At 37.0% G+C, this 18,790-nt stretch overlaps 1 protein-coding gene and 1 long non-coding RNA gene across 3 annotated transcripts in view; one reads left to right on the top strand and one right to left on the bottom strand.

Moving 5' to 3' along the window:
- Nucleotides 1–18,790, top strand: part of LOC133260601 (uncharacterized) — a 122,632-nt gene that overhangs the window by 93,655 nt on the left and 10,187 nt on the right. The gene's annotated exons all lie outside the window — the stretch shown is intronic.
- Nucleotides 5,073–18,790, bottom strand: part of RAD21 (RAD21 cohesin complex component) — a 29,644-nt gene continuing 15,926 nt past the window's right edge. For both annotated transcript variants that reach the window (XM_061439096.1, XM_061439097.1), the window contains exons 5-14: nt 17,787–17,893; nt 17,286–17,492; nt 16,703–16,828; nt 16,244–16,366; nt 14,406–14,629; nt 13,099–13,258; nt 12,540–12,685; nt 9,435–9,584; nt 7,587–7,670; nt 5,073–6,947 (exon numbers count right to left, since the gene is read on the bottom strand). In XM_061439096.1, the coding sequence (XP_061295080.1) occupies nt 6,756–6,947; nt 7,587–7,670; nt 9,435–9,584; nt 12,540–12,685; nt 13,099–13,258; nt 14,406–14,629; nt 16,244–16,366; nt 16,703–16,828; nt 17,286–17,492; nt 17,787–17,893 (1,519 nt within the window). In that variant the 3' untranslated portion in view covers nt 5,073–6,755. The remainder of the gene's footprint in view (nt 6,948–7,586; nt 7,671–9,434; nt 9,585–12,539; nt 12,686–13,098; nt 13,259–14,405; nt 14,630–16,243; nt 16,367–16,702; nt 16,829–17,285; nt 17,493–17,786; nt 17,894–18,790) is intronic.

Genomic DNA, 18,790 nt, shown 5'->3' with positions numbered 1-18,790 from the left:
ACTCACACATATCTAGAGTTATTATTGATATGCAAGGACTTAACTAATGCAGTTTTATTAATCATTATCAGTTTCTTTTTATGTTTCCATTGTTTGTTTTTACCTCATTTCTGGCTACTTTTGTAAATTGGTGATTTTTTATGATCATTTATTCTGTGTCCCCTTTCTTTATCTTTTACACTTTTACTATAGGCTGTTGCTTTGTGGTTACTAAGATGGTTACATAAGACATCTGATACATAAAACAGTCTATTTTAAGATGATAGAAACTTTAATTGTCTACAAGAGCTTCACCTTTTTGCTTTTCTGCCTTTAAATTTTTGAAGCATTATTTACTTTTTATATAGTGTGTTCATTAACAAATTATAATAGCTACAATTATTTTTAATACTCTTTTGATATTTATACTGTAGTTAAGTGGCTAACACATCGTCCTACTACAGAATTAGTTTTCTAAGTTTGAATGTTTACTTTTACCCATATGCTATATACTTTTGTACATTTTCATGTTACTGATTGACATTATTTCATTTCAGCTGGAAAAACTACTTTTAGCATTTCTTGCAAAGTGGGTCTAGGGCTGATGAGCTCCGCCAGATTTTTTTTTATGCTCTAGAAAATTCTGGGCTGGCAATTATTTTTCTTTCAACTTTGAATATGTCATTGCATCTCTCCTGACCTAGACTTTTAGTTGAGAAATCTGCTTAGAGCCTGATGGGAATTTCTTTATAGGTTATTATCTTTTTCCCTTGGCTGCTGTTAGGATTATCTCTTTATTTTTGATTTTTGACAGGGTCATTATAATGTGTCTTAGATATGGTTTTATTTGCACTGAGTTAATAGGGTTATATTAGCTTTGTATACTTGGATATATAATTCTCTACCCAGACTTGGAAAGTTCTCAGCTGTTACTTCTGTTTTAAATTGAGGTGTTGTTATCTCTGCAACCCCATGGACTGCAGCACCCCAGGCTGCCCTGTCCTTCACCATCTCCTGGAGTTTGCTCAAACTCATGGCCATAGAGTCGGTGATGCCATCCAGCCATCTGATTCTCTGTCACCCCCTTTTCATCTTGCCCTCAGTCTTTCCCAGCATCAGGGTCTTTTCCAGTGAGTCGGCTCTTTGCCAAAGTATTGGAGCTTCAGCTTCAGTCCTTCCAATGAATATTCAGGGTTATTTCCTTTAGGATTAACTGGTTTGATCTTCTTGCTGTCCAAGGGACTCTCAAGAGTCTTCTCCAGCTCCACAGTTCAGAAGCCTCAATTCTTTGGCTCTCAGCCTTCTTTATAGTCCCATTCTCATATCCATACATGACTACTGGAAAAATCATAGCTTTGACTATATGGACCTTTGTTGGCAAAGTGGTATCTCTTCTAGGATTGTCATAGCTTTCCTTCCAAGAAGCAAATGTCTTTTAATTTTGTGGCTGCAGTCACCATCTGCAGTGATTCTAGAGCCCAGGAAAATAAAATGTCACCATTTTTACTTTTTTTCCATCTGTTTGCCATGAAGTGATGAGACTGGATGCCATGATCTTCATTTTTTGAATGTTGAGATTTAAGCCAGCTTTTTCACTCTTCTCTTTCACTTCTCTTCAAGAGGCTCTTTAGTTCCTCTTCACTTTCTGCCATTAGGGTGGTATCATCTGCATGTCTGAGGGTGTTGATATTTCTCCCAGCAATCTTGATTCCAACTTGTGCTTCATCCAATCCAGCATTTCACATGATGTACTCTGCATATAAGTAAATGAGCTGGGTGACAGTATGCAGCCTTGATGTACTCCTTTCCCAATTTTGAACCAATCCATTTTTCCATGTCTGTTTTTAACTGTTGCTTCTTGGCCTGCATACAGGTTTCTCAGGAGACAGGTCAGGTGGTCTAGTATTACCATCTCTTTAAGAATTTTCCACAGTTTGTTGTGATCACATAGTCATAGTCAGTGAAGAAGAAATCGATTAAAAAAAAAATTCCCTTGCTTTTTCTATGATCCAACGGATATTTGCAGTTTGATCTCTGGTTCCTCTGCTTTTTCTGAATCCAGCTTGTATATCTGGAAGTTCTCAGTGACTACATATAGTTGAAGCCTAGCTTGAAGGATTTTGAGCATTACCTTGCTAGTATGTGAAATGAGTGCAATTGTATGGTCATTTGAACATTCTTTGGCTTGCCTTTCTTTTGGATTGGAATGAAAACTGACCTTTTCCAGTCCTGTGGGCACTGCTGAGTTTTCCAAATTTGCTGGCATAGTGAGTGCAACACTTTAACAGCATCATCTTTTAGGATTTGAAATAGCTCCACATGAATTCCATCACCTCCACTAGCTTTGTTCATAGTCATACTTCCTAAGGCGCACTTGACTTCACACTCCCTGATGTTTGGCTCTAGGTGAGTGACCACATCTAGAGTGATCATGGTCATCTGGTTCATTAAGACCTTTTCTGTATAGTTCTGTGTAGTCTTGCCACCTTTTCTTAATCGCTTCTGCTTCTGTTAGGTCCTTGCTGTTTCTGTCCTTCATGATGCCCATCTTTGCATGAAACGTTCCCTTGGTATCTCCAGTTTTCTTGAAGAGATCTCGTCTTTTCTCATTCTGTTGTTTTCCTCTATTTCTTTGCATTGTTCACTCAGAAGACTTTCTCTCTCCTGTTCTTCAGAATTCTGCATTTACTTGGGTTTATCTTTGCCTTTCTCCTTTGCCCTTTCTCTTTTCTCAGCTATTCGTAAGGCCTCCTCAGACAACCACTTTGCCTTCTTGAGGTGAATATATCATTAGTTTTAAGTGCACAACATACTGATTTGATCTTTGTATATACTGCAAAATGATCACAGGTGAACACCCATCACCATATGTAATTACAAATTTTTTCTTGTGAGAACTTTTAAGATACACTATTAGCACTTTCACTTATGCAGTACAGCATTAACAACTGTCGTCACAGTTGTGCCATGTATGACATCCCTATGACTTCTAAGTTGACGTTTATACATTTTGACCTCCTTCACCCATTTCACCAATCCCTCCTTCCCCATGTACCTTTGGCAACCACTAATCTGCTCCCTGTATCTGTGAATTTGGGAGTTTTTGTTGTTTTAGATTCCACATATAAGTGATATCACATGGTCTTTGGTTTTCTCCGACTTATGTCATTTAGCATACTGTTCTGAAGTTCTATCCATTTTTGCAAATGGTGAGGTTTTGTGTCATTTTTTATGGCTGAAGAATATTCCATTGTGTGTCTGTGTGTGTGTGTATAAAGGACACACACGGTTTTTATCTATTCATCCATCATAGACACTTAGGTTGCTTCTATATGTTGGCTATTATAAAAAATGATGCAATAAATTTGGATGTGTGTCTTCTTTAGTGTTTTTTATTTCTTCCTATAAATATCCAGAAGCAGATATGCTAGATCATACGTGGACTCTATTTTTAATTTTTAAAGGACCCTCCATACTGTTTTCCATAGTGGCTACACCTATTCAGTCTAACAGTGTACCAAGTATTCCCTTTTCTCCACATCTTCACCAACACTTGTAATTTCTTGTCTTTCTGATAATAGCCATTCTGACAGGTGTGACATGCTATCTCACTGTGGTTTTGATTTCAATTCCCTGATTATTAGAAATGATCTGATTTTTTTCATGTACTTGTTGGCCATATTTTTTTTGGAAAAATGTCTGATGCTCTCCCCATTTTAAAATGATTGTTTTGCTATTGAGTTGTATGATTTCTTCAAGTTTTACCTATTAATCTCTTATCAGATATATAATGTAAATGTTTTCTCCATTTTTTCTGGCAGTTTCCTTTGCTGTGCAAATGCTTTTTGGTTTGATATAGTCCTACTTGGTAGTCTTGTCGCTTTCTACGGTCAGATCCAAAAAAATCTTAGTTGAGACTGATTTCAAGGAACTTATCACCTGTTTTCTTACAGGAATTTTATGGCTTTACGTCTTTCAAACTTTACTTGATTTATAGTAAATTCTGTAATTTCCAGCCTCATTCTTTTGTACGTGGTGGTTGTTTTCCTAATACCATTTTTGAAGAGACCGTCATTTCCCAATTGTATATTCTTGGCTCCTTGGTTGTAAGTTAACTGGTAAAGTTCGTATCTAGGCACCTTCCAGGTGGGCATTTTGTCTGCTCCCTCTGATTTGGGCCTGGCTCTGTGTGCACGTGCACTCCTGAGTCGGTTAATTCCTTTGCTGTTTGCTACAGTCCTGTGGTTTGAATGTCAGCTTGTGAATCCTGCTGGTTATCAGAATTAGCTGATCAAGGGTCCTTCCCTCAGGCAGCAGCCATGAAAGCTGAGGCATCAGACATGTGTATGATCTCGTCTCAGGGATATAGTGGTGACTTGAAGCAAGCTAGACGTGTCTGTTGGTTTTCCTAGTCTCTGAAGAGGATCACAGTCAGCCCCTACAGGAGTGCTAAATTAGAAGCCTGAACCCTAAGCATCAGCTTTTTTTCTCCCCTCTGTGTATTTATATTAAAAAGATATTTTTGAATATAACTACTTTACAGTGTTTTGACGGTTTCTGCCGTACAGCAACATGGATTAACTGTATGCATACGTACATCCCTTCCCTCCTGAGCCTCCGTCCCGCCCTTCTAGGTCATCACAGAGCACTGAGCTGAGCTCCCTGTTATGTGGCAGCTTCCCACCAGCTATCTTACCCGTGGTACTGTACGTATGTCAGTGCTCTCTCCACTTGCTCCACCCGTCTTCTTCCCCTGCTGTGTGCACAGGTGCTCTGTACCTCTGCATCTCTACCAAGCATCAGCTTTCAAACAGAAGCTTTTCTTTATTTCCTGAGTGCATGAAGTCTTAAGTGTCTTAAAAGTTCACAGATGGTGGTGGGACAAGTCAAATGCTTGAATGTAAAGATGGGTACGTTGCAAGTTACCTATTGAATGCCCTGGCTAAAGTAGATTTCTTAGATGGATCCAGCAAATCTCCAGAACGTTGTTAATTGGCTACATTTGTTTAGACCCCCAAGGACACACCCCCACCCACCATGTCATAATTTCTATGTACTTAGCAATTACAAGACTGTAACTATGCCCCAAAAGATTCCTCAGCATCAGCCATTTATTAGTTTCATTTTAATCTTAATACATTCTAATACACCAATACACCTTGTAAAGACTTATTATTTTGTACTCTATCTCTTGAAAAATTCACTATTTGTGTGGATAATTATTCTAGTTAAGGCAAAAAAGATGAAGCAATATTCTTGGGGAATGCCACCAACTGAATAACAATACTCCAAAATTTACAGCTTATAACACAACTTTTATTAGAAAAGTTATACATAACATAGCATCAACTATTTTCAAGAACAATATTAAACCCGATAAGCAACAAAAACCAGACTAACAAAATGTGTAACGAGAAACTAATGACCTTTCTATAATCAAACATTCAATTATCTACAATGTCTTTATACAAAGGGAGAAAAATCCATGGTTTACAGGCACATGATACTGAAATAAAGCGGCAATAGCAATTTATACAATTACCATCTCAAGAAACTGAATCATCAAAACAGGAATTACGAGTTCACAAATTTAAAACATCTCACATAATTTAAAATTATTGGGTATACACTGAAGTCTGAGTGATTTTTTTTTCCACACAAGTGCCAACACTTAAGCTAGAACTTTTAGTGTGTAATTTTGCCCTAAAAAGTTAAGACATGTTTTGATAATCATAACAGTCACATAATTTCTGGTGCTACCTGGTCTGTTAATATTTAAAGCCTTTATTTGGATGTTTTTCACTTAATTTATAGGAAACTATGGGATTTCTGTTGCAAAGCTATTACAGTTCCAAAGGAGTGTGCAAGCTTTGGAAAAAAAGATCAGTACTAAAACTTACAATAAATATCAAAGAAGCCATTAGTTTTTACAGCACTGTCTGCTTAAAGGTTAAGTCTACCAGTTGTACAGTTTCCCATCAGTCTGTCCTTTCAGTTAGCACAGCAATTTCTATTTTCATGATCTGAATACTCAAATATGTCCAAACATCTTTTTAAAACCTTGATTTACAGCTCCTGGAAAATCAGAGATGCTTTTTATACTCATTCTACTCTAAAAGTCTATTTCTGCTCATTTTAGAGTCTCACTAAAACAACAGATGTCAGCACAGTTAAAAAGTTTCAAATGGAATGATTTACAAAATAGGGCACTTTAAACCAAGTCCTACCTTTTTATAGTTACAGTACAATTTCACATACCAACCCCCACCCCCAGTGGTGAATTGTGAAATTATACTTTAAAACTTATCCCGAGAAGACAGTCTGTCTGGGGCACCATCCCCGAAGGCCAATGGTCCCTTCTAAGACTGCCGGGTGCTGCTGATGAGAAAACACAATTTCTGTCAAAGATTCACACTACTGTTCTTAACTGGCAGGTGGTTTTCCCTGAAACGTTCTCCTTTAGAATGCAGTAATGGAGAACTAAGAGAGAAACTCCAACCTTCCGTTGCTACTCAATTATATGCGCCAATATTGCACACATCTGTTCTGGACTGATCTTGGGGTGCTTGCTTTCTCCACCAGAACACAAACACCATACGAGCAGTTCTGCTTAAAGAGGAAATGGGTAAATTTAAAATACTGGAAAAAATGAAAAAAGGCAGAGACTTTGTACAGACAAAAATCTAAATTTTCTGGAAGGGTTTTGTGTGCCCTACACACGGGGGCAATTTGTACACACTAGTGAAATGAACACTAGCTCTAACGCTTCTAGCTGCTCAAATAATGTGGAACCTTGGTCCCGGTGTTGCAATGATATCACTGTATGGTTCTTCCTGTGTCAGCTCAATAGCTTGTTGCTTTTTAAGAACCAAGAAGCTGTAGAACTTTGCTGCAGCTTGCTTTCTGTTCGTGTTTCGGCACAACTCAAGCAAACTGATAGATTCAGCTCCAGTTTTAGCGAGAGCTCGCTGAAATAAAACCAAAGAGGAAGGATTAAATGAAAGTAATCAGCAGACCAAAGCAGTAATTTTAGAAGCATACTATTTTTGTATATTATGTGAATGTTTCTCATGTTTTAAAAAAGCAAAGGGACAATGTTAACACAGACTCATTTCTTTCTTTGTAGATTTAATCGAACTGATAAAATAGTAAAATGTAGCACTTACAGTTTCCCAAACTTTCAACTATCCTTTGAATCTATTTTAGGAGACCCTGAGCATCTTGCCTGGTATTTCATAGACACTCAAGCAATCTCCTCTGTATCTGATACATGAAGGCCCAAGGATAAGTGACACTCTAACCCTGTACAATGATTTGACAAACTTAATGATTCAACACATTAAATCTGCTCAACCCAAAATAAGATGTATACACACACCAAGAAGCTCTGCTTTGCAGAGTAACAAAGGGAAAGTATTCACCTGGATGCTTTCCAGGCTCGATTTTAGCCTAACAGCTTATGTATTAAAGTAGTTTAAGGTATGTGCTTTTGGAAGAAGTTTCACAAAAGGCAGACTTGCTGGTTATACAGCATGTAACTTTTCCTTTTAAGGAAACAATGCCAGAAGCCTTTGATGAAATTTTTCTCTAAGCCTTCACTGGCATACCTGAAGACCATGAAGCATCTGCTGGGTCCTTTTGTTCCACCTTCTTTCCTCTTGATCCTGATCGCCCCCTGAAGCATCTTCATCCTAAGTGAAAATGACCCCACACAAAAACTGACAAAAAACTGACAAACTTATCTCCTGAAAGCTCTAAATTGTGCATTTTGGTTAGTGGAAAAAACACTTAGCATTTAGTTCAGTCTGTTCTTAAATCACAGAAGAACGTCCTCTGTGCATTTAGCTGACTACATGATGCTGTACTGATCTAGAAGCGTGGGTCTACACAGTGTGGTCCATGGACTAATGCTGGCAGGCAATGGGTTACTGGCCGCTCTAAGAAACTTACATCAAGTGTTTCAAAAGAAATGGGCTATAATTTATATTTAACTGTAATAGCCTGGTTCCCAGTCACCTGCCACCTACAAGACTGAGGTTGGCACCGGCCAAGAGCTGAGATACTCCCAAACTATATTGGAACTACATAATATCCAAAGGACCAGGAGTTAACAATTTCAAAAACATCAGAAAGTATAATTTTAAATACTAATTGAACACAGTCTGAGATTCTCTAGAACACAGGCTGGAAGAACTCTGGGGCTAAATTCTTACTTTAAAACAATGTAAGGCTCATAATCAAGCCCTAAGTGGTTATGAAACCTATGCTGGCATAAATTACAAATATGAACAGATGGTAATGAGAATTAGTCTTGGAAGAAACTTTAAACATAAAAGTTTAAATAAAATATTTGACAGGACATCAAACAGAAAAATATCTAAGTCTTCTGTAACAATCTTAAAGATCCAACAAAAGCAGGGGCGGGGGTTGGGAAGACAAAAGACCCTGAGCAGCCAAAGTGTGCATGAGGAAAAGGAAATCCATTCCCAAACTACCTCTACTTTTTTAAAAAATAAAAACCAGATCAGCCAAGTCACATCCCACTCCACTCTAACGAAAAAACAAACCCCTCACAAATAGAGGGGTTATACGAGAGGCAGATGTTAGTAGCAGTAAGAACTGACCCTCAACCACAAGAGAACGTCTCAGAGCAGCTTACAATTTAGAAGTCAAGAAATCAGCGAAAGGGCAAACCTCTTGTACTCCAAAACCCACAAGGGACCAAGTGAGTTCTTTAACACAGCATAAAACTTGAGGGTCTTGATGGTCTAGCGCAGTGGTCCACAACCTTTTTGGCACCAGGGACCGGTTTTTGTAAAAGACAATTTTTCCACAGATGGGGTGGGGTGTGATGATTTGGGGATGAATCAAGAGCATTACATATATCGTGTGCTTTATTTCTATTACTACATTGTGATATATAATGAAATAATTATAAAACTTACCATAACGTAAAGAGCCCTGAGCCTGTTTGCCTCCAACTAGACGCTGCCATCTGGGGGTGATGGGAGACAGTGGCAGGCGCTCCACAGCACTAGCATCACCACCTTGGCTCTACTGGCATCAGATAATCATAAGGAGTCCCTTGCATGCACACTTCACAGTGGTTTGCACTCCAATGAGAATCTAATGCCACTGCTGATCTGACAGGAGGCAGGGCTCAGGTGGTGTGAGGATGGGGCATGGCTATAAATACAGATGAAACTTCACTCCTTCACCTGCCGCTCACCCCCTGCTGTGAGGCCTACCTGGGTCCCAACAGGCCTTGGACCAATGGTTGGGGACCCCTGGTCTAGACCACTAAGAATTTTGCTAAGTTTTGCTTTTATTCAAACATTTTTCATCACTCTGATAATTAACTCAGCTCCAATATGAAAAATAACAACAAGCTGGTGGAAGATTTTCACTAAATCTGGATGGGAATGTACTCATCAGATCTTTTTACATTTCCTTACCTCCTCCTCCTCATCTTCTTCTTTCTCCTTCTCCTTCTCCTTCTCTTTTTCTGGTAAAAGCTCTAACTCCGGAATTAACTGACAGATATTTGGAGGTTCTTCTGGGGGCAGCTCTACAGGAGGTATTTCCATCTGCTCTGCCTGCTGAGGCTTAAAGCAATAAAAACAAGGCAATTTAAGGATGCACATTTTAAAGGTAGCTTCTTCTAAGTATGTAGTTGCTGCAGTTCTCAAAATGAAAAGAAATACTGGAGTCACACCTCCACACTTCCTCATAATCAAAAACTGATTACAAGTCTCAGCATTAGTTTACACAAGAAAATCCATTCACTGTCTTACTATCCTAGAGCAAAGGTGCTTTGTTTTTATACTTACTATTTGCAAACACTTAACAAAAAACCCTCAAAACTTTCTGTATTAACATTTTAGGAATAAACAGAATCCACTGAACTCCAAGGGCAATGCAAAAAGACTCTACCATTAATTAGCCTGGCACAGGCAACCATTACTGTGTAAGACTGCCTTAAGGTCATTGCAACTCAGCTTGAGTGCTAAATAGGCCTTTGGGCTCTTCCTGAAGCAAATAATACAAATGAGGAGACTATTTTTCTGGATCCATTTCTTGTATTTTCTTCTCTGACTTAATACAAACAAACGAGAACATTAAAATACTGACAAGGAAACAATTATCCAGAGAGTGGTACTAAAGCAACCCACCCATTACCTGCTCCCGTTCCTCAACTCAAAGAGAAAAATATGCCCAGCCTTTTACAACTCCTTAACACCAGGTTGGGGTGGGGAGGGGGGGAGCTTAGAGAACTAGTTCTTAAAATTGGCAAGGAATATTCTTTTGCCAGTATCTTCATGGAGGCTGAACCAAGAGCCTAAGGTACCAAAAAGTCTCCCTTTGTCCAAATTAATGTATTCTATAGACTTAAGCTTGGGAAGCTTCAAACCAGACCACCTTCCTTTTCACTTACAATAGCACACTGAAATGAACTTAATGGTAGCCAGCTTAAACAAAGTAGCAAGATGCTACTTTACTTTTTGGACAAATATATTCTAGTTTCTTAACGAGTTAGCCTGAAACTACTTTGTACTATAGATATGCAGGAATGTTTGCTAAACAATAAAGCAGAATCTGGACGAGAACAGAGGCCTAGGAATAAATCTACACTATACGGTCAATTACTTTAGCACAAAGGAGCCAAGAGTATACAAAAAGGAGAGGACAATCTCTTCAATAAATGGTGTTGGGTAAACCAGACAGCCACATGTATAAGAATGAAATGGATTAAAGACTTGAATCTAAGATTTGAAACCATAACACTCCTAGAAGAAAATACTGGTAAGAAACTTATTGGTCTTGACAGACTTTTTTGGATTTGACACCAAAAGCAAAGGCAATAAAAGCAAAAATAAACAAGTTGCACGTCATCAAACTAAAACACACTACAAAGGACACCATCAGGAAAATGGAAAGGCAACCTACAGAACGGGGAAGTATCTGCAAATCATTTATCTGATAAGAGACTAATATTCCAGATATATAAACAACTCAACTTAGCTCAAGAGCAAAACAAACTGAAATGGGCAATGGATCTGAACACAAATTTTTCCAAAGACAATATACCTGATGACCAACAGGTACAAGAAAAGGTGCTCAAAACATCTCTAATTAGTCAGTGTAAATAAAAACCCCAAGAGTATCACCTGACACCTGTCTGAATGACTAACCTGTCAGAACACCAAAAAAGATGAGAGAGAGCAGCAAGTGTTGGCAAGGATGAGGAGAAAGGGAACCCTCATGCACTGCTGGTGCAAATGTAAACTGGCTCAGCCATTACGGAAACTGTGGAAGTTCTTCAAAAAATTAAAACTTAAATTAAAACTAGAAATTTCACCTCCAGGTACTTATCCAAAGGAAATGAAATTACTATGTGGAAAAGATGCTTCCCTGCTCACAGCTAAGCTATGAAAACAACCTAAGGGTCCATCAACACATAAATGGATGAAGAGAATATGATACACACACAGATATAATATTCATCACAAGAAATTATGCCTTTTGTGACAACACGGATGGACCTGGAGAGCACTATGCTAAGTGAAATGAAAGATGAGTCCTATATGACAGCTGTATCACTTACATATGCAATCTTAAAAAGCTGACATTCACAGAAGCAAAGAGTAAAATGGTGGTCATGAAGGCTAGAAGGCAGAGGAAATGAGATGTAGCAGATGTTGGTCAGAGTATACACTTCCAGTTATAAGTAAGTTTGGGGGATCTAATACACAATATGATGATTACAATGAACAATACAACTGTCCCTGTGTATCTGCAAGGGATTAGTTTCAGGATCCCTTCTAAATAGAAAAATTCATGGATACTAAAGTATCTTACATAAAACACTTATTCCAGACAGCCCTCAGTATACATCCATGGATAAGGAGCTTCAACCAACTATAACTACATACTTGAAAATTGCTCAGAGTAGATGTTGTGTGACAAGAAAAAAATCTAATTCTGTATAAAGTGATGGATAGTAACTAAACTTATCATAGTAATCATTTCACAATATATACATGTATCAAGTCATTATACTGTACACCCCAAACTAATACAATTTATATGTCAATTTTATCTCAATAAAAATGGAGGGAAAATGTTCCATCTTGCTAACAGTTATTTATTAGCAGGAAGCTTGTTCTATTTTATTCAAAATGTATTTAACAGGTTCCTTATGTTGCTTTTCTTATTCTATCTAGAACTGTCTGATTCACCATGGGCTAATGTTTGAGAAATAAAATAAAATTAGAACCTAGTATCAAGGAATCCATATTAGCCAAGGATGTTCAGGCCACTCTGAAGCAACACTATCCAAGAAGAGTCAGAAAAAAACAAAAACTTCTACACTAAAAACAACTCCCACTCAGGGCACACAATATTTAGATCCCTGGCTGCCATTTTTTCTCTCTGGATCCATTCCTTTTCTGCCCAAACCAAGATACTTCAAAAGGTCTCCTTAAATAACACTTGCTACTACTAGGGATCTAAAATATTGTCTGAACATCCCAAACATTTTGATGGAGACGTGTGCTTACAGGGATCATGGGTTCTGGGTCAATCTGTCCCGCTTTTCGTTTAACTCCCTGAGGTGGTGGTGGGGGCATGGCGGATTCATCCAAGTTTGTTCTGCTGGTCTCCATCGACTCCTGGAGGCGGCTGGGCTCTTCCAAAATGGGCTCATCTACAATTGGTCACATGAAGAGAAGACTTAGGTCATACAGCCCTTAACAATATTTTAGAACCATTTAATAGTAATATGCTACAACATAGGTACTTTCCCTAGTAAGGAAGGCAGAATAAAATTTTACCTCCACAAAAGTTAGTCAATTTATAACAATACATTTAAAAGTGGGAGGGAGCTTTAAAAGGACAGGTGCCACTTCCAGTCCAAGGCAGGACAATCCTTTAGCAGACTAGCACTCAGCCAACTCCTAAACCTCTAAGCAATCAGAGAATATAAAGCATGTATTTCCCTGTTCAAAATTTGAGTACACTTCTTTGTTCCTGATTTCTTTTACTTGGGCAATATATAGGTAAAATTTAACCCAAATGTTCACTTAAACTTTATGAGGGAACTATTCTAGTAAAACAGACCGATAACATCACGCTGCTGATGTTGCTGCTGCTGGTCCTCTCTAGGAACCTCTGGATTTTCAAATTCTTTGAGGAATTCATCCAAATTATCAGCCTCTCCTCCTTTCCTCCTTTTTCGAAGATCTTCTGGTACTAGTGGTGTAAGACAGCGTGTAAAGAGCTATAAAAAATTAAAAAATCAATTATATAATCTCTATTACAAATCACAAGAAATGAAACCCTACCACTAACATTACAATGTTTTAATAGTTGGTGTATATATACATAAAATTGAGCACGATTTCTACTTAATGTTACACCATATTCACACTCCATTCTGTAATGTGAAGTCCTATAAGATTTTCATTGCAGCAATTTTAGATAATTTGAGGATGAAATTTTTTTATCCATTGTTTAACTTGGGGATTTAGTTTTAAATTTATTGACCTGCAGTTTATTTTCACATTCATACACTTAAAACTCAATCTAACTGAAATCATACCCAATAGCTTTACATAGTACCCTTTTCACTTAATGATATAGTAATTTTATATTATTTCTAGTATGTTTAATGACTGAATATTCCACTGAGTGGAAATATATATGCTTGTGCATATATATGCCACACTTGAAAGATTTTTTAATATTTTAAGGTTCTTTAGAAAAATTTAACTGTAAATATAATTATTTAACATCTTCATAGAGTTTTTTCCCCCATATTTAAAATTATCTCAGGAAAAATTACTGAAAATGAAACTACTAAGTCAAAAAAAAAAAAAACTTAAGAACCTTCTTCCAAATGACTATGATTGTACACCGAAAAAACAGCAGTTTTAACAAAGCTTGCTGCTTTAAAGACTTTGTTTTTAAACAATCGGTTCTAAGAATATTTCAACTCTAGAAAACGGCTTGTAAATTAAAAGAAATTCTCATAAAGCCAGAAATCTGTATTGTGGGAAAAGCAGAATCAAGCCATGTTTTAGCCAGAAAGCATCATCTAAAGAATGTAGACTTGAACCACGGTACACAGTAAGGCAACAGAACTAATAATTTATCATAGGAAGCTGAGGAAGAACTATTATTAAAAACACCAGTGGCTTTTTAGAATAGTGAAAATTCATTCCACATCTTTTAGAAATGTAGGTGTCACTTATAATCTTCCAGATCAGGTTTATGTTCAGTATACTGTGGTTTAAGGGAGAAAAAAGATGCCATATGGCTGGCTGAACAATACCTGATCAAAAATGATTTAAACAAAAGGTTTTAACGTTTATTTTAAAAAACGATCAAAATCTGTATGAAATTTTAAATTCTGCAAACGCTATTACCTTCAGTAGTCTGTTATTCCATAAAGGCTGAGCAGGTAAAGAGAAGAGTTTTTCCACTCCTCCTGTCTCTTTCCACATCATCAATTTCTTGGTGGGTGGTGCCAGATCCAAAGTAGTAACAATATCAGAATAATCACTAAGCTGGGCTCTAATTGTCTTGCTATCCAACTCTTTGACACTGTCAACAATGAGCTTCCTCTTCCTCTTGGCTTTTGTTTCTTTGACTGGCATGATAAAAGAAAATAAGATCATCTTTCTGAGAGGCGAGCAAGAACCGTACAACTTTGGTCTCATTGTATTTCTGCCTTTCTACATGTCTAGAAGAAATGTTAAACTTTCATGAGTACAGAATCTATTTTAACTGATGCTTCCCAAGCATCATATAGAAGCTGACATATGATAAATGTTCAATAAAAATTTGCTGAATGAGTATGTATAGATTTTTAGCACAAAATGGGCAAAAAAAAAAAAAAAGTAAGAACCAATTCATTTTTGCCCGTGTAGTTTTATACTGTAAACACGAAACATACCTCACCTCATTCAGAGTTAGACCCAAGCACTAGGTTTTGCCAATTAGCTAAGTGACCATTAAAAAAAATTAACTTCATTTTGCTAACGTCTTTATTTTCTCATCTGAAATATGGCCAACAACTTACAAGGGATTGTAAAATAATTAGTATAGTGTCTGGCATAGATTGAGGACTCCATAAATGGTTGCAATTACTATGATTTTTATTAGAAAAGTTACAATTCATATATGGCAGCTGCATAAGCAGCTTGATGAAGTGAAACAAGCCCAAACCCACTTAAATGAACCTGAAACTCCATCCTATACACTTTTGTGTGTTCACTTCTAATCCTTACTAAATTCTTAAAAAGCAGGTAACATTATCTCAGTTTCTTAAGATACAGAAAGGCTCATGGTATTAAATACATTCCTCAAGATTTCATTCTGTCATACGTTATATAACTCTATTGGTTTTAAAGATAAAATATGCACGTGGTTCGAAAGTCAAGAAGCTGTTACACAGTGATGGCCTCTGTCCAGCCCCTGACCTCCACTACTGAGTTTCCTTTCTTGAAATTACAAGTTCAAGTTCTTTTAACAGCTGGCTACACTCAGCTGTCTTAAACAATGCAGTATTTGTCCTTACCTTTTTTAATAGATCTCTGTGATATCTGTTAATAATACAGTACATAATTTACTTAATTACCAAGGTTACCCTACTACTGAAGTTCCGTGAGGAAAGACTCGTTCATTTTTATATTTTCAGTTCCTAAATTGTGTTCGTTACATAGAAAAGTACTCTTTTTTAAACCAGAAGCCATGTACCAATTCTGGTCATCAGATTCTACGTAGGAAATCTCGAAAGTTAATCTTGTTTTAACTTAGAAGTAATAACAATATCTTGAGTCACACTGTAAATAGCTTATTCCATCCCACTGTACCCATAAACCATTTAGAAATTTTTAAGTTTCACATCCAAATTACATATTGCCTCTTCTACTCAGAAGAGGCACCTCCAATTATACTTTGCTATGCTTCTTATTTAAGAACTATAACTGACTAGTCAATCTTATTATCTTACTGAAAAATGCCTTGCGGTGTTTTTAAACTGTTATACATGTGACCTGTTCACATTTTTATAACCCCCAAAGACTGAGATACATATGTGCAGGAAGCCTGTTTCATCCTTTGGAAGTTATTTCACAGCAACTTGTAAAAACATTCTGTAAGATACTAAAATTGTCATTGATTAAAGATTCTACGATAGATGTCGGACAAAGGAGAAAAATTATTTAAAATGAGGAGATTACTAGAAAGTGTGTTTGCTCACCAGTGATATCAATAGGTTCCAAAGCAAAGGCTTCTTCCTCATTTGGAACAAGCGTTGTCTGATCAGTCATAGTTGGCATTGGTTCGACAGGATCCACTGAATCAGGACTATCAGGCCCACCCACTATAAAAGCAGAAATTTGGTCACAAAAGTAAATTTGGAATTTGGAATTTACTATACATCCAACAAATGGTAGGGGAAAACCCCTTTGAGTAACTGAAAGAAACCCACTGGTACCAAAGAGAAAACATTTTTCTAATTATAAGGTCTTTCCAGTTGACCTACTGGCCAAAACACAGGGAGGAGCACAGGGTTAAACACATGAGAGACTCAACCATAAGCACTGTTTAAGATTCACAGTTCATTAAAAGCTGAAATGTTTAGTTTTTGGTCTTCTACATGAAATATGTTTTTGGATGCCATACAGTCACACGCAATCACCGAGCATGAAATGCTTACTTGACACGTTATCATCCTCGTCCATATCATCATGTGCAGGCTGCTCTGGCAACATCACCCCCGCCTCAGACAGGGCAGGGGGGTCGTCAAAGATACCACCATCATTATTACTAATCAGCTTGTCATCTGAAATAGGGAATGTAACTTAGTTGCAGTTTAGAAAAGAAATGCTGAAAGATCAATAGCCAATCACTGGGAAAATAAAATTATGTCAAAATGGATTAAATTAAAAAATTTAAATCTGTATTCAATATGCATCTGTTCTCTTCATGGTAGTATATGGAAGTATTAAATACTTCCACACATGGGAAAAAAGTCTCCTTCTTAATTTTAAAACTTATACTTACAGACACAAATAGAGAAGCCTGAAGAATTAGTAAAACTTAAAATTCCAAGACAAGCACTTATAAACAAAATTAGGTATTGCTAACATTTTAAGGTTACAGGCTTACAGAAAACTTCAACTGAACCAACTGGTCACAACTCACACATACATACCTAGAGAGATGCTCAAGGCTGAGATTAGCAGCCACTCTAAAACACTGCAACTAAATAAAGAATTTATCGCCTTGTAGTGACTTACCTAATATACCACCATCATTTCCTTCTCCAAAATTGTCATCCTTATACTGGTCTTCATACTCTAAATGGTTAATTTTCTCATTAAGATTGCTGGTGCTCTGCTCAGGCTCTAATAGGAGATTAGAAGCACCAGTGCTTGCTAACATGTCATCGTCCTCGAAAGCGCTGCCTTCTCTCATTATCTCACGATCATCCATTCCAAAGTCACCTAAACAAATTTTAGTCAGTCATTAGTTGAAAAAAGTTCGAAATACTGCTGATACAAAAGAAAATGCGTTATGATTTAATTATAATGCCATATTTGCCTAATAAAGTCTTATGTATCTTTGAATATTAAAACATCTGGTTTAAACTTTAAATCTTCAGGATCTACATTGCATAAACCGATTCTGGGGCGTGATCAGAAAATTCAAATAAGATCCAAATTTAGGTTATCCTAAATACGTTTAGTGACATAACTTCAACATTACAGCTAGTGGCTAATGATTTCCTTCTCTATTACCAAAATCATTTTCTTGTAGAATACTGATGTTTCCAACTTCTTCTCTCATGGTTATCTCTTCCACTCTACTCTGGTTCAGGCTGAACTGCTGGGCCACATCGATGTCACTATAAAAGAATTTCAAAAACAGTTTAGTCTTAATTCTCACTGTATTGTTTTATAAGGGAAAACATATCTCAATTCTATTCTATAAGGGGGGAAAAAGTATACACACAACCTATGGAGCCTAAATATTTGACATTAAATAAATACAATCCAAGAATCTACATGATTTAGAAGCGAATTTCATTTGTATTTAAATTTTAAAAATGTTAATGACCAGTGAGCAAAATATAGTATGCTGAAATCACTACATAAAGCAACATGGTATACAGAGAGGAAGAACTTAGAGATGCTTGGGTTTTCATCAGGGCCCTGCTAGGCTATGTGAACACTGACGTTAACTGGCTTTTCTGGAACTCTGTTTAATATGAACCAACCTCAGATCGGGTGATAGTGCAGCATGCATTTAGTGGGGGAAAAACACCTGCACATAAGCAGACCCTTGCAGGTGAAACTAAGGGTCAACTGTACACATTAAATAGAACTGGCAATGTATCGATAAAGAAAGAAACTGGATGATCAGCACCTGGAGTTCATAATACTAATCACTCTTCCTTTTTAGCTGTGTTTAAAAAGGAAAAATTCCACCATAAAAATTAAAAAAACAAAAACAAAACACGGAAGTATAAAGAGAAAAAGTAAAGCAGTCAAATAGTGCTGAGCACTAATTAACACAATAAATTCAAAGTAAGTAATAAATTTACATTTAAGTCACAGATTGTTTTTTTAAAAAAGCAAAAAAACCCCAAAACATTGTTAAACAATAAATGGGGCTTGATGTAGAGGGTTTCTTGGTTAATTGTGCTACTTAATCACTTAGTCACAGTCGCATTCCCTGTCATGGTCATGATAGCTGGCTTCTGAAGACTTGAGGGAGGCAGACAACACAGCACAGTGCTCTG

Source organism: Bos javanicus, chromosome 14, assembly GCF_032452875.1.
Source record: "Bos javanicus breed banteng chromosome 14, ARS-OSU_banteng_1.0, whole genome shotgun sequence".
Classification (NCBI taxonomy): Eukaryota; Metazoa; Chordata; class Mammalia; order Artiodactyla; family Bovidae; genus Bos; species Bos javanicus.
The sequence above is the reverse complement of the archived record's forward strand: the minus strand, read 5'-3'. Positions and strand labels throughout refer to the sequence as shown.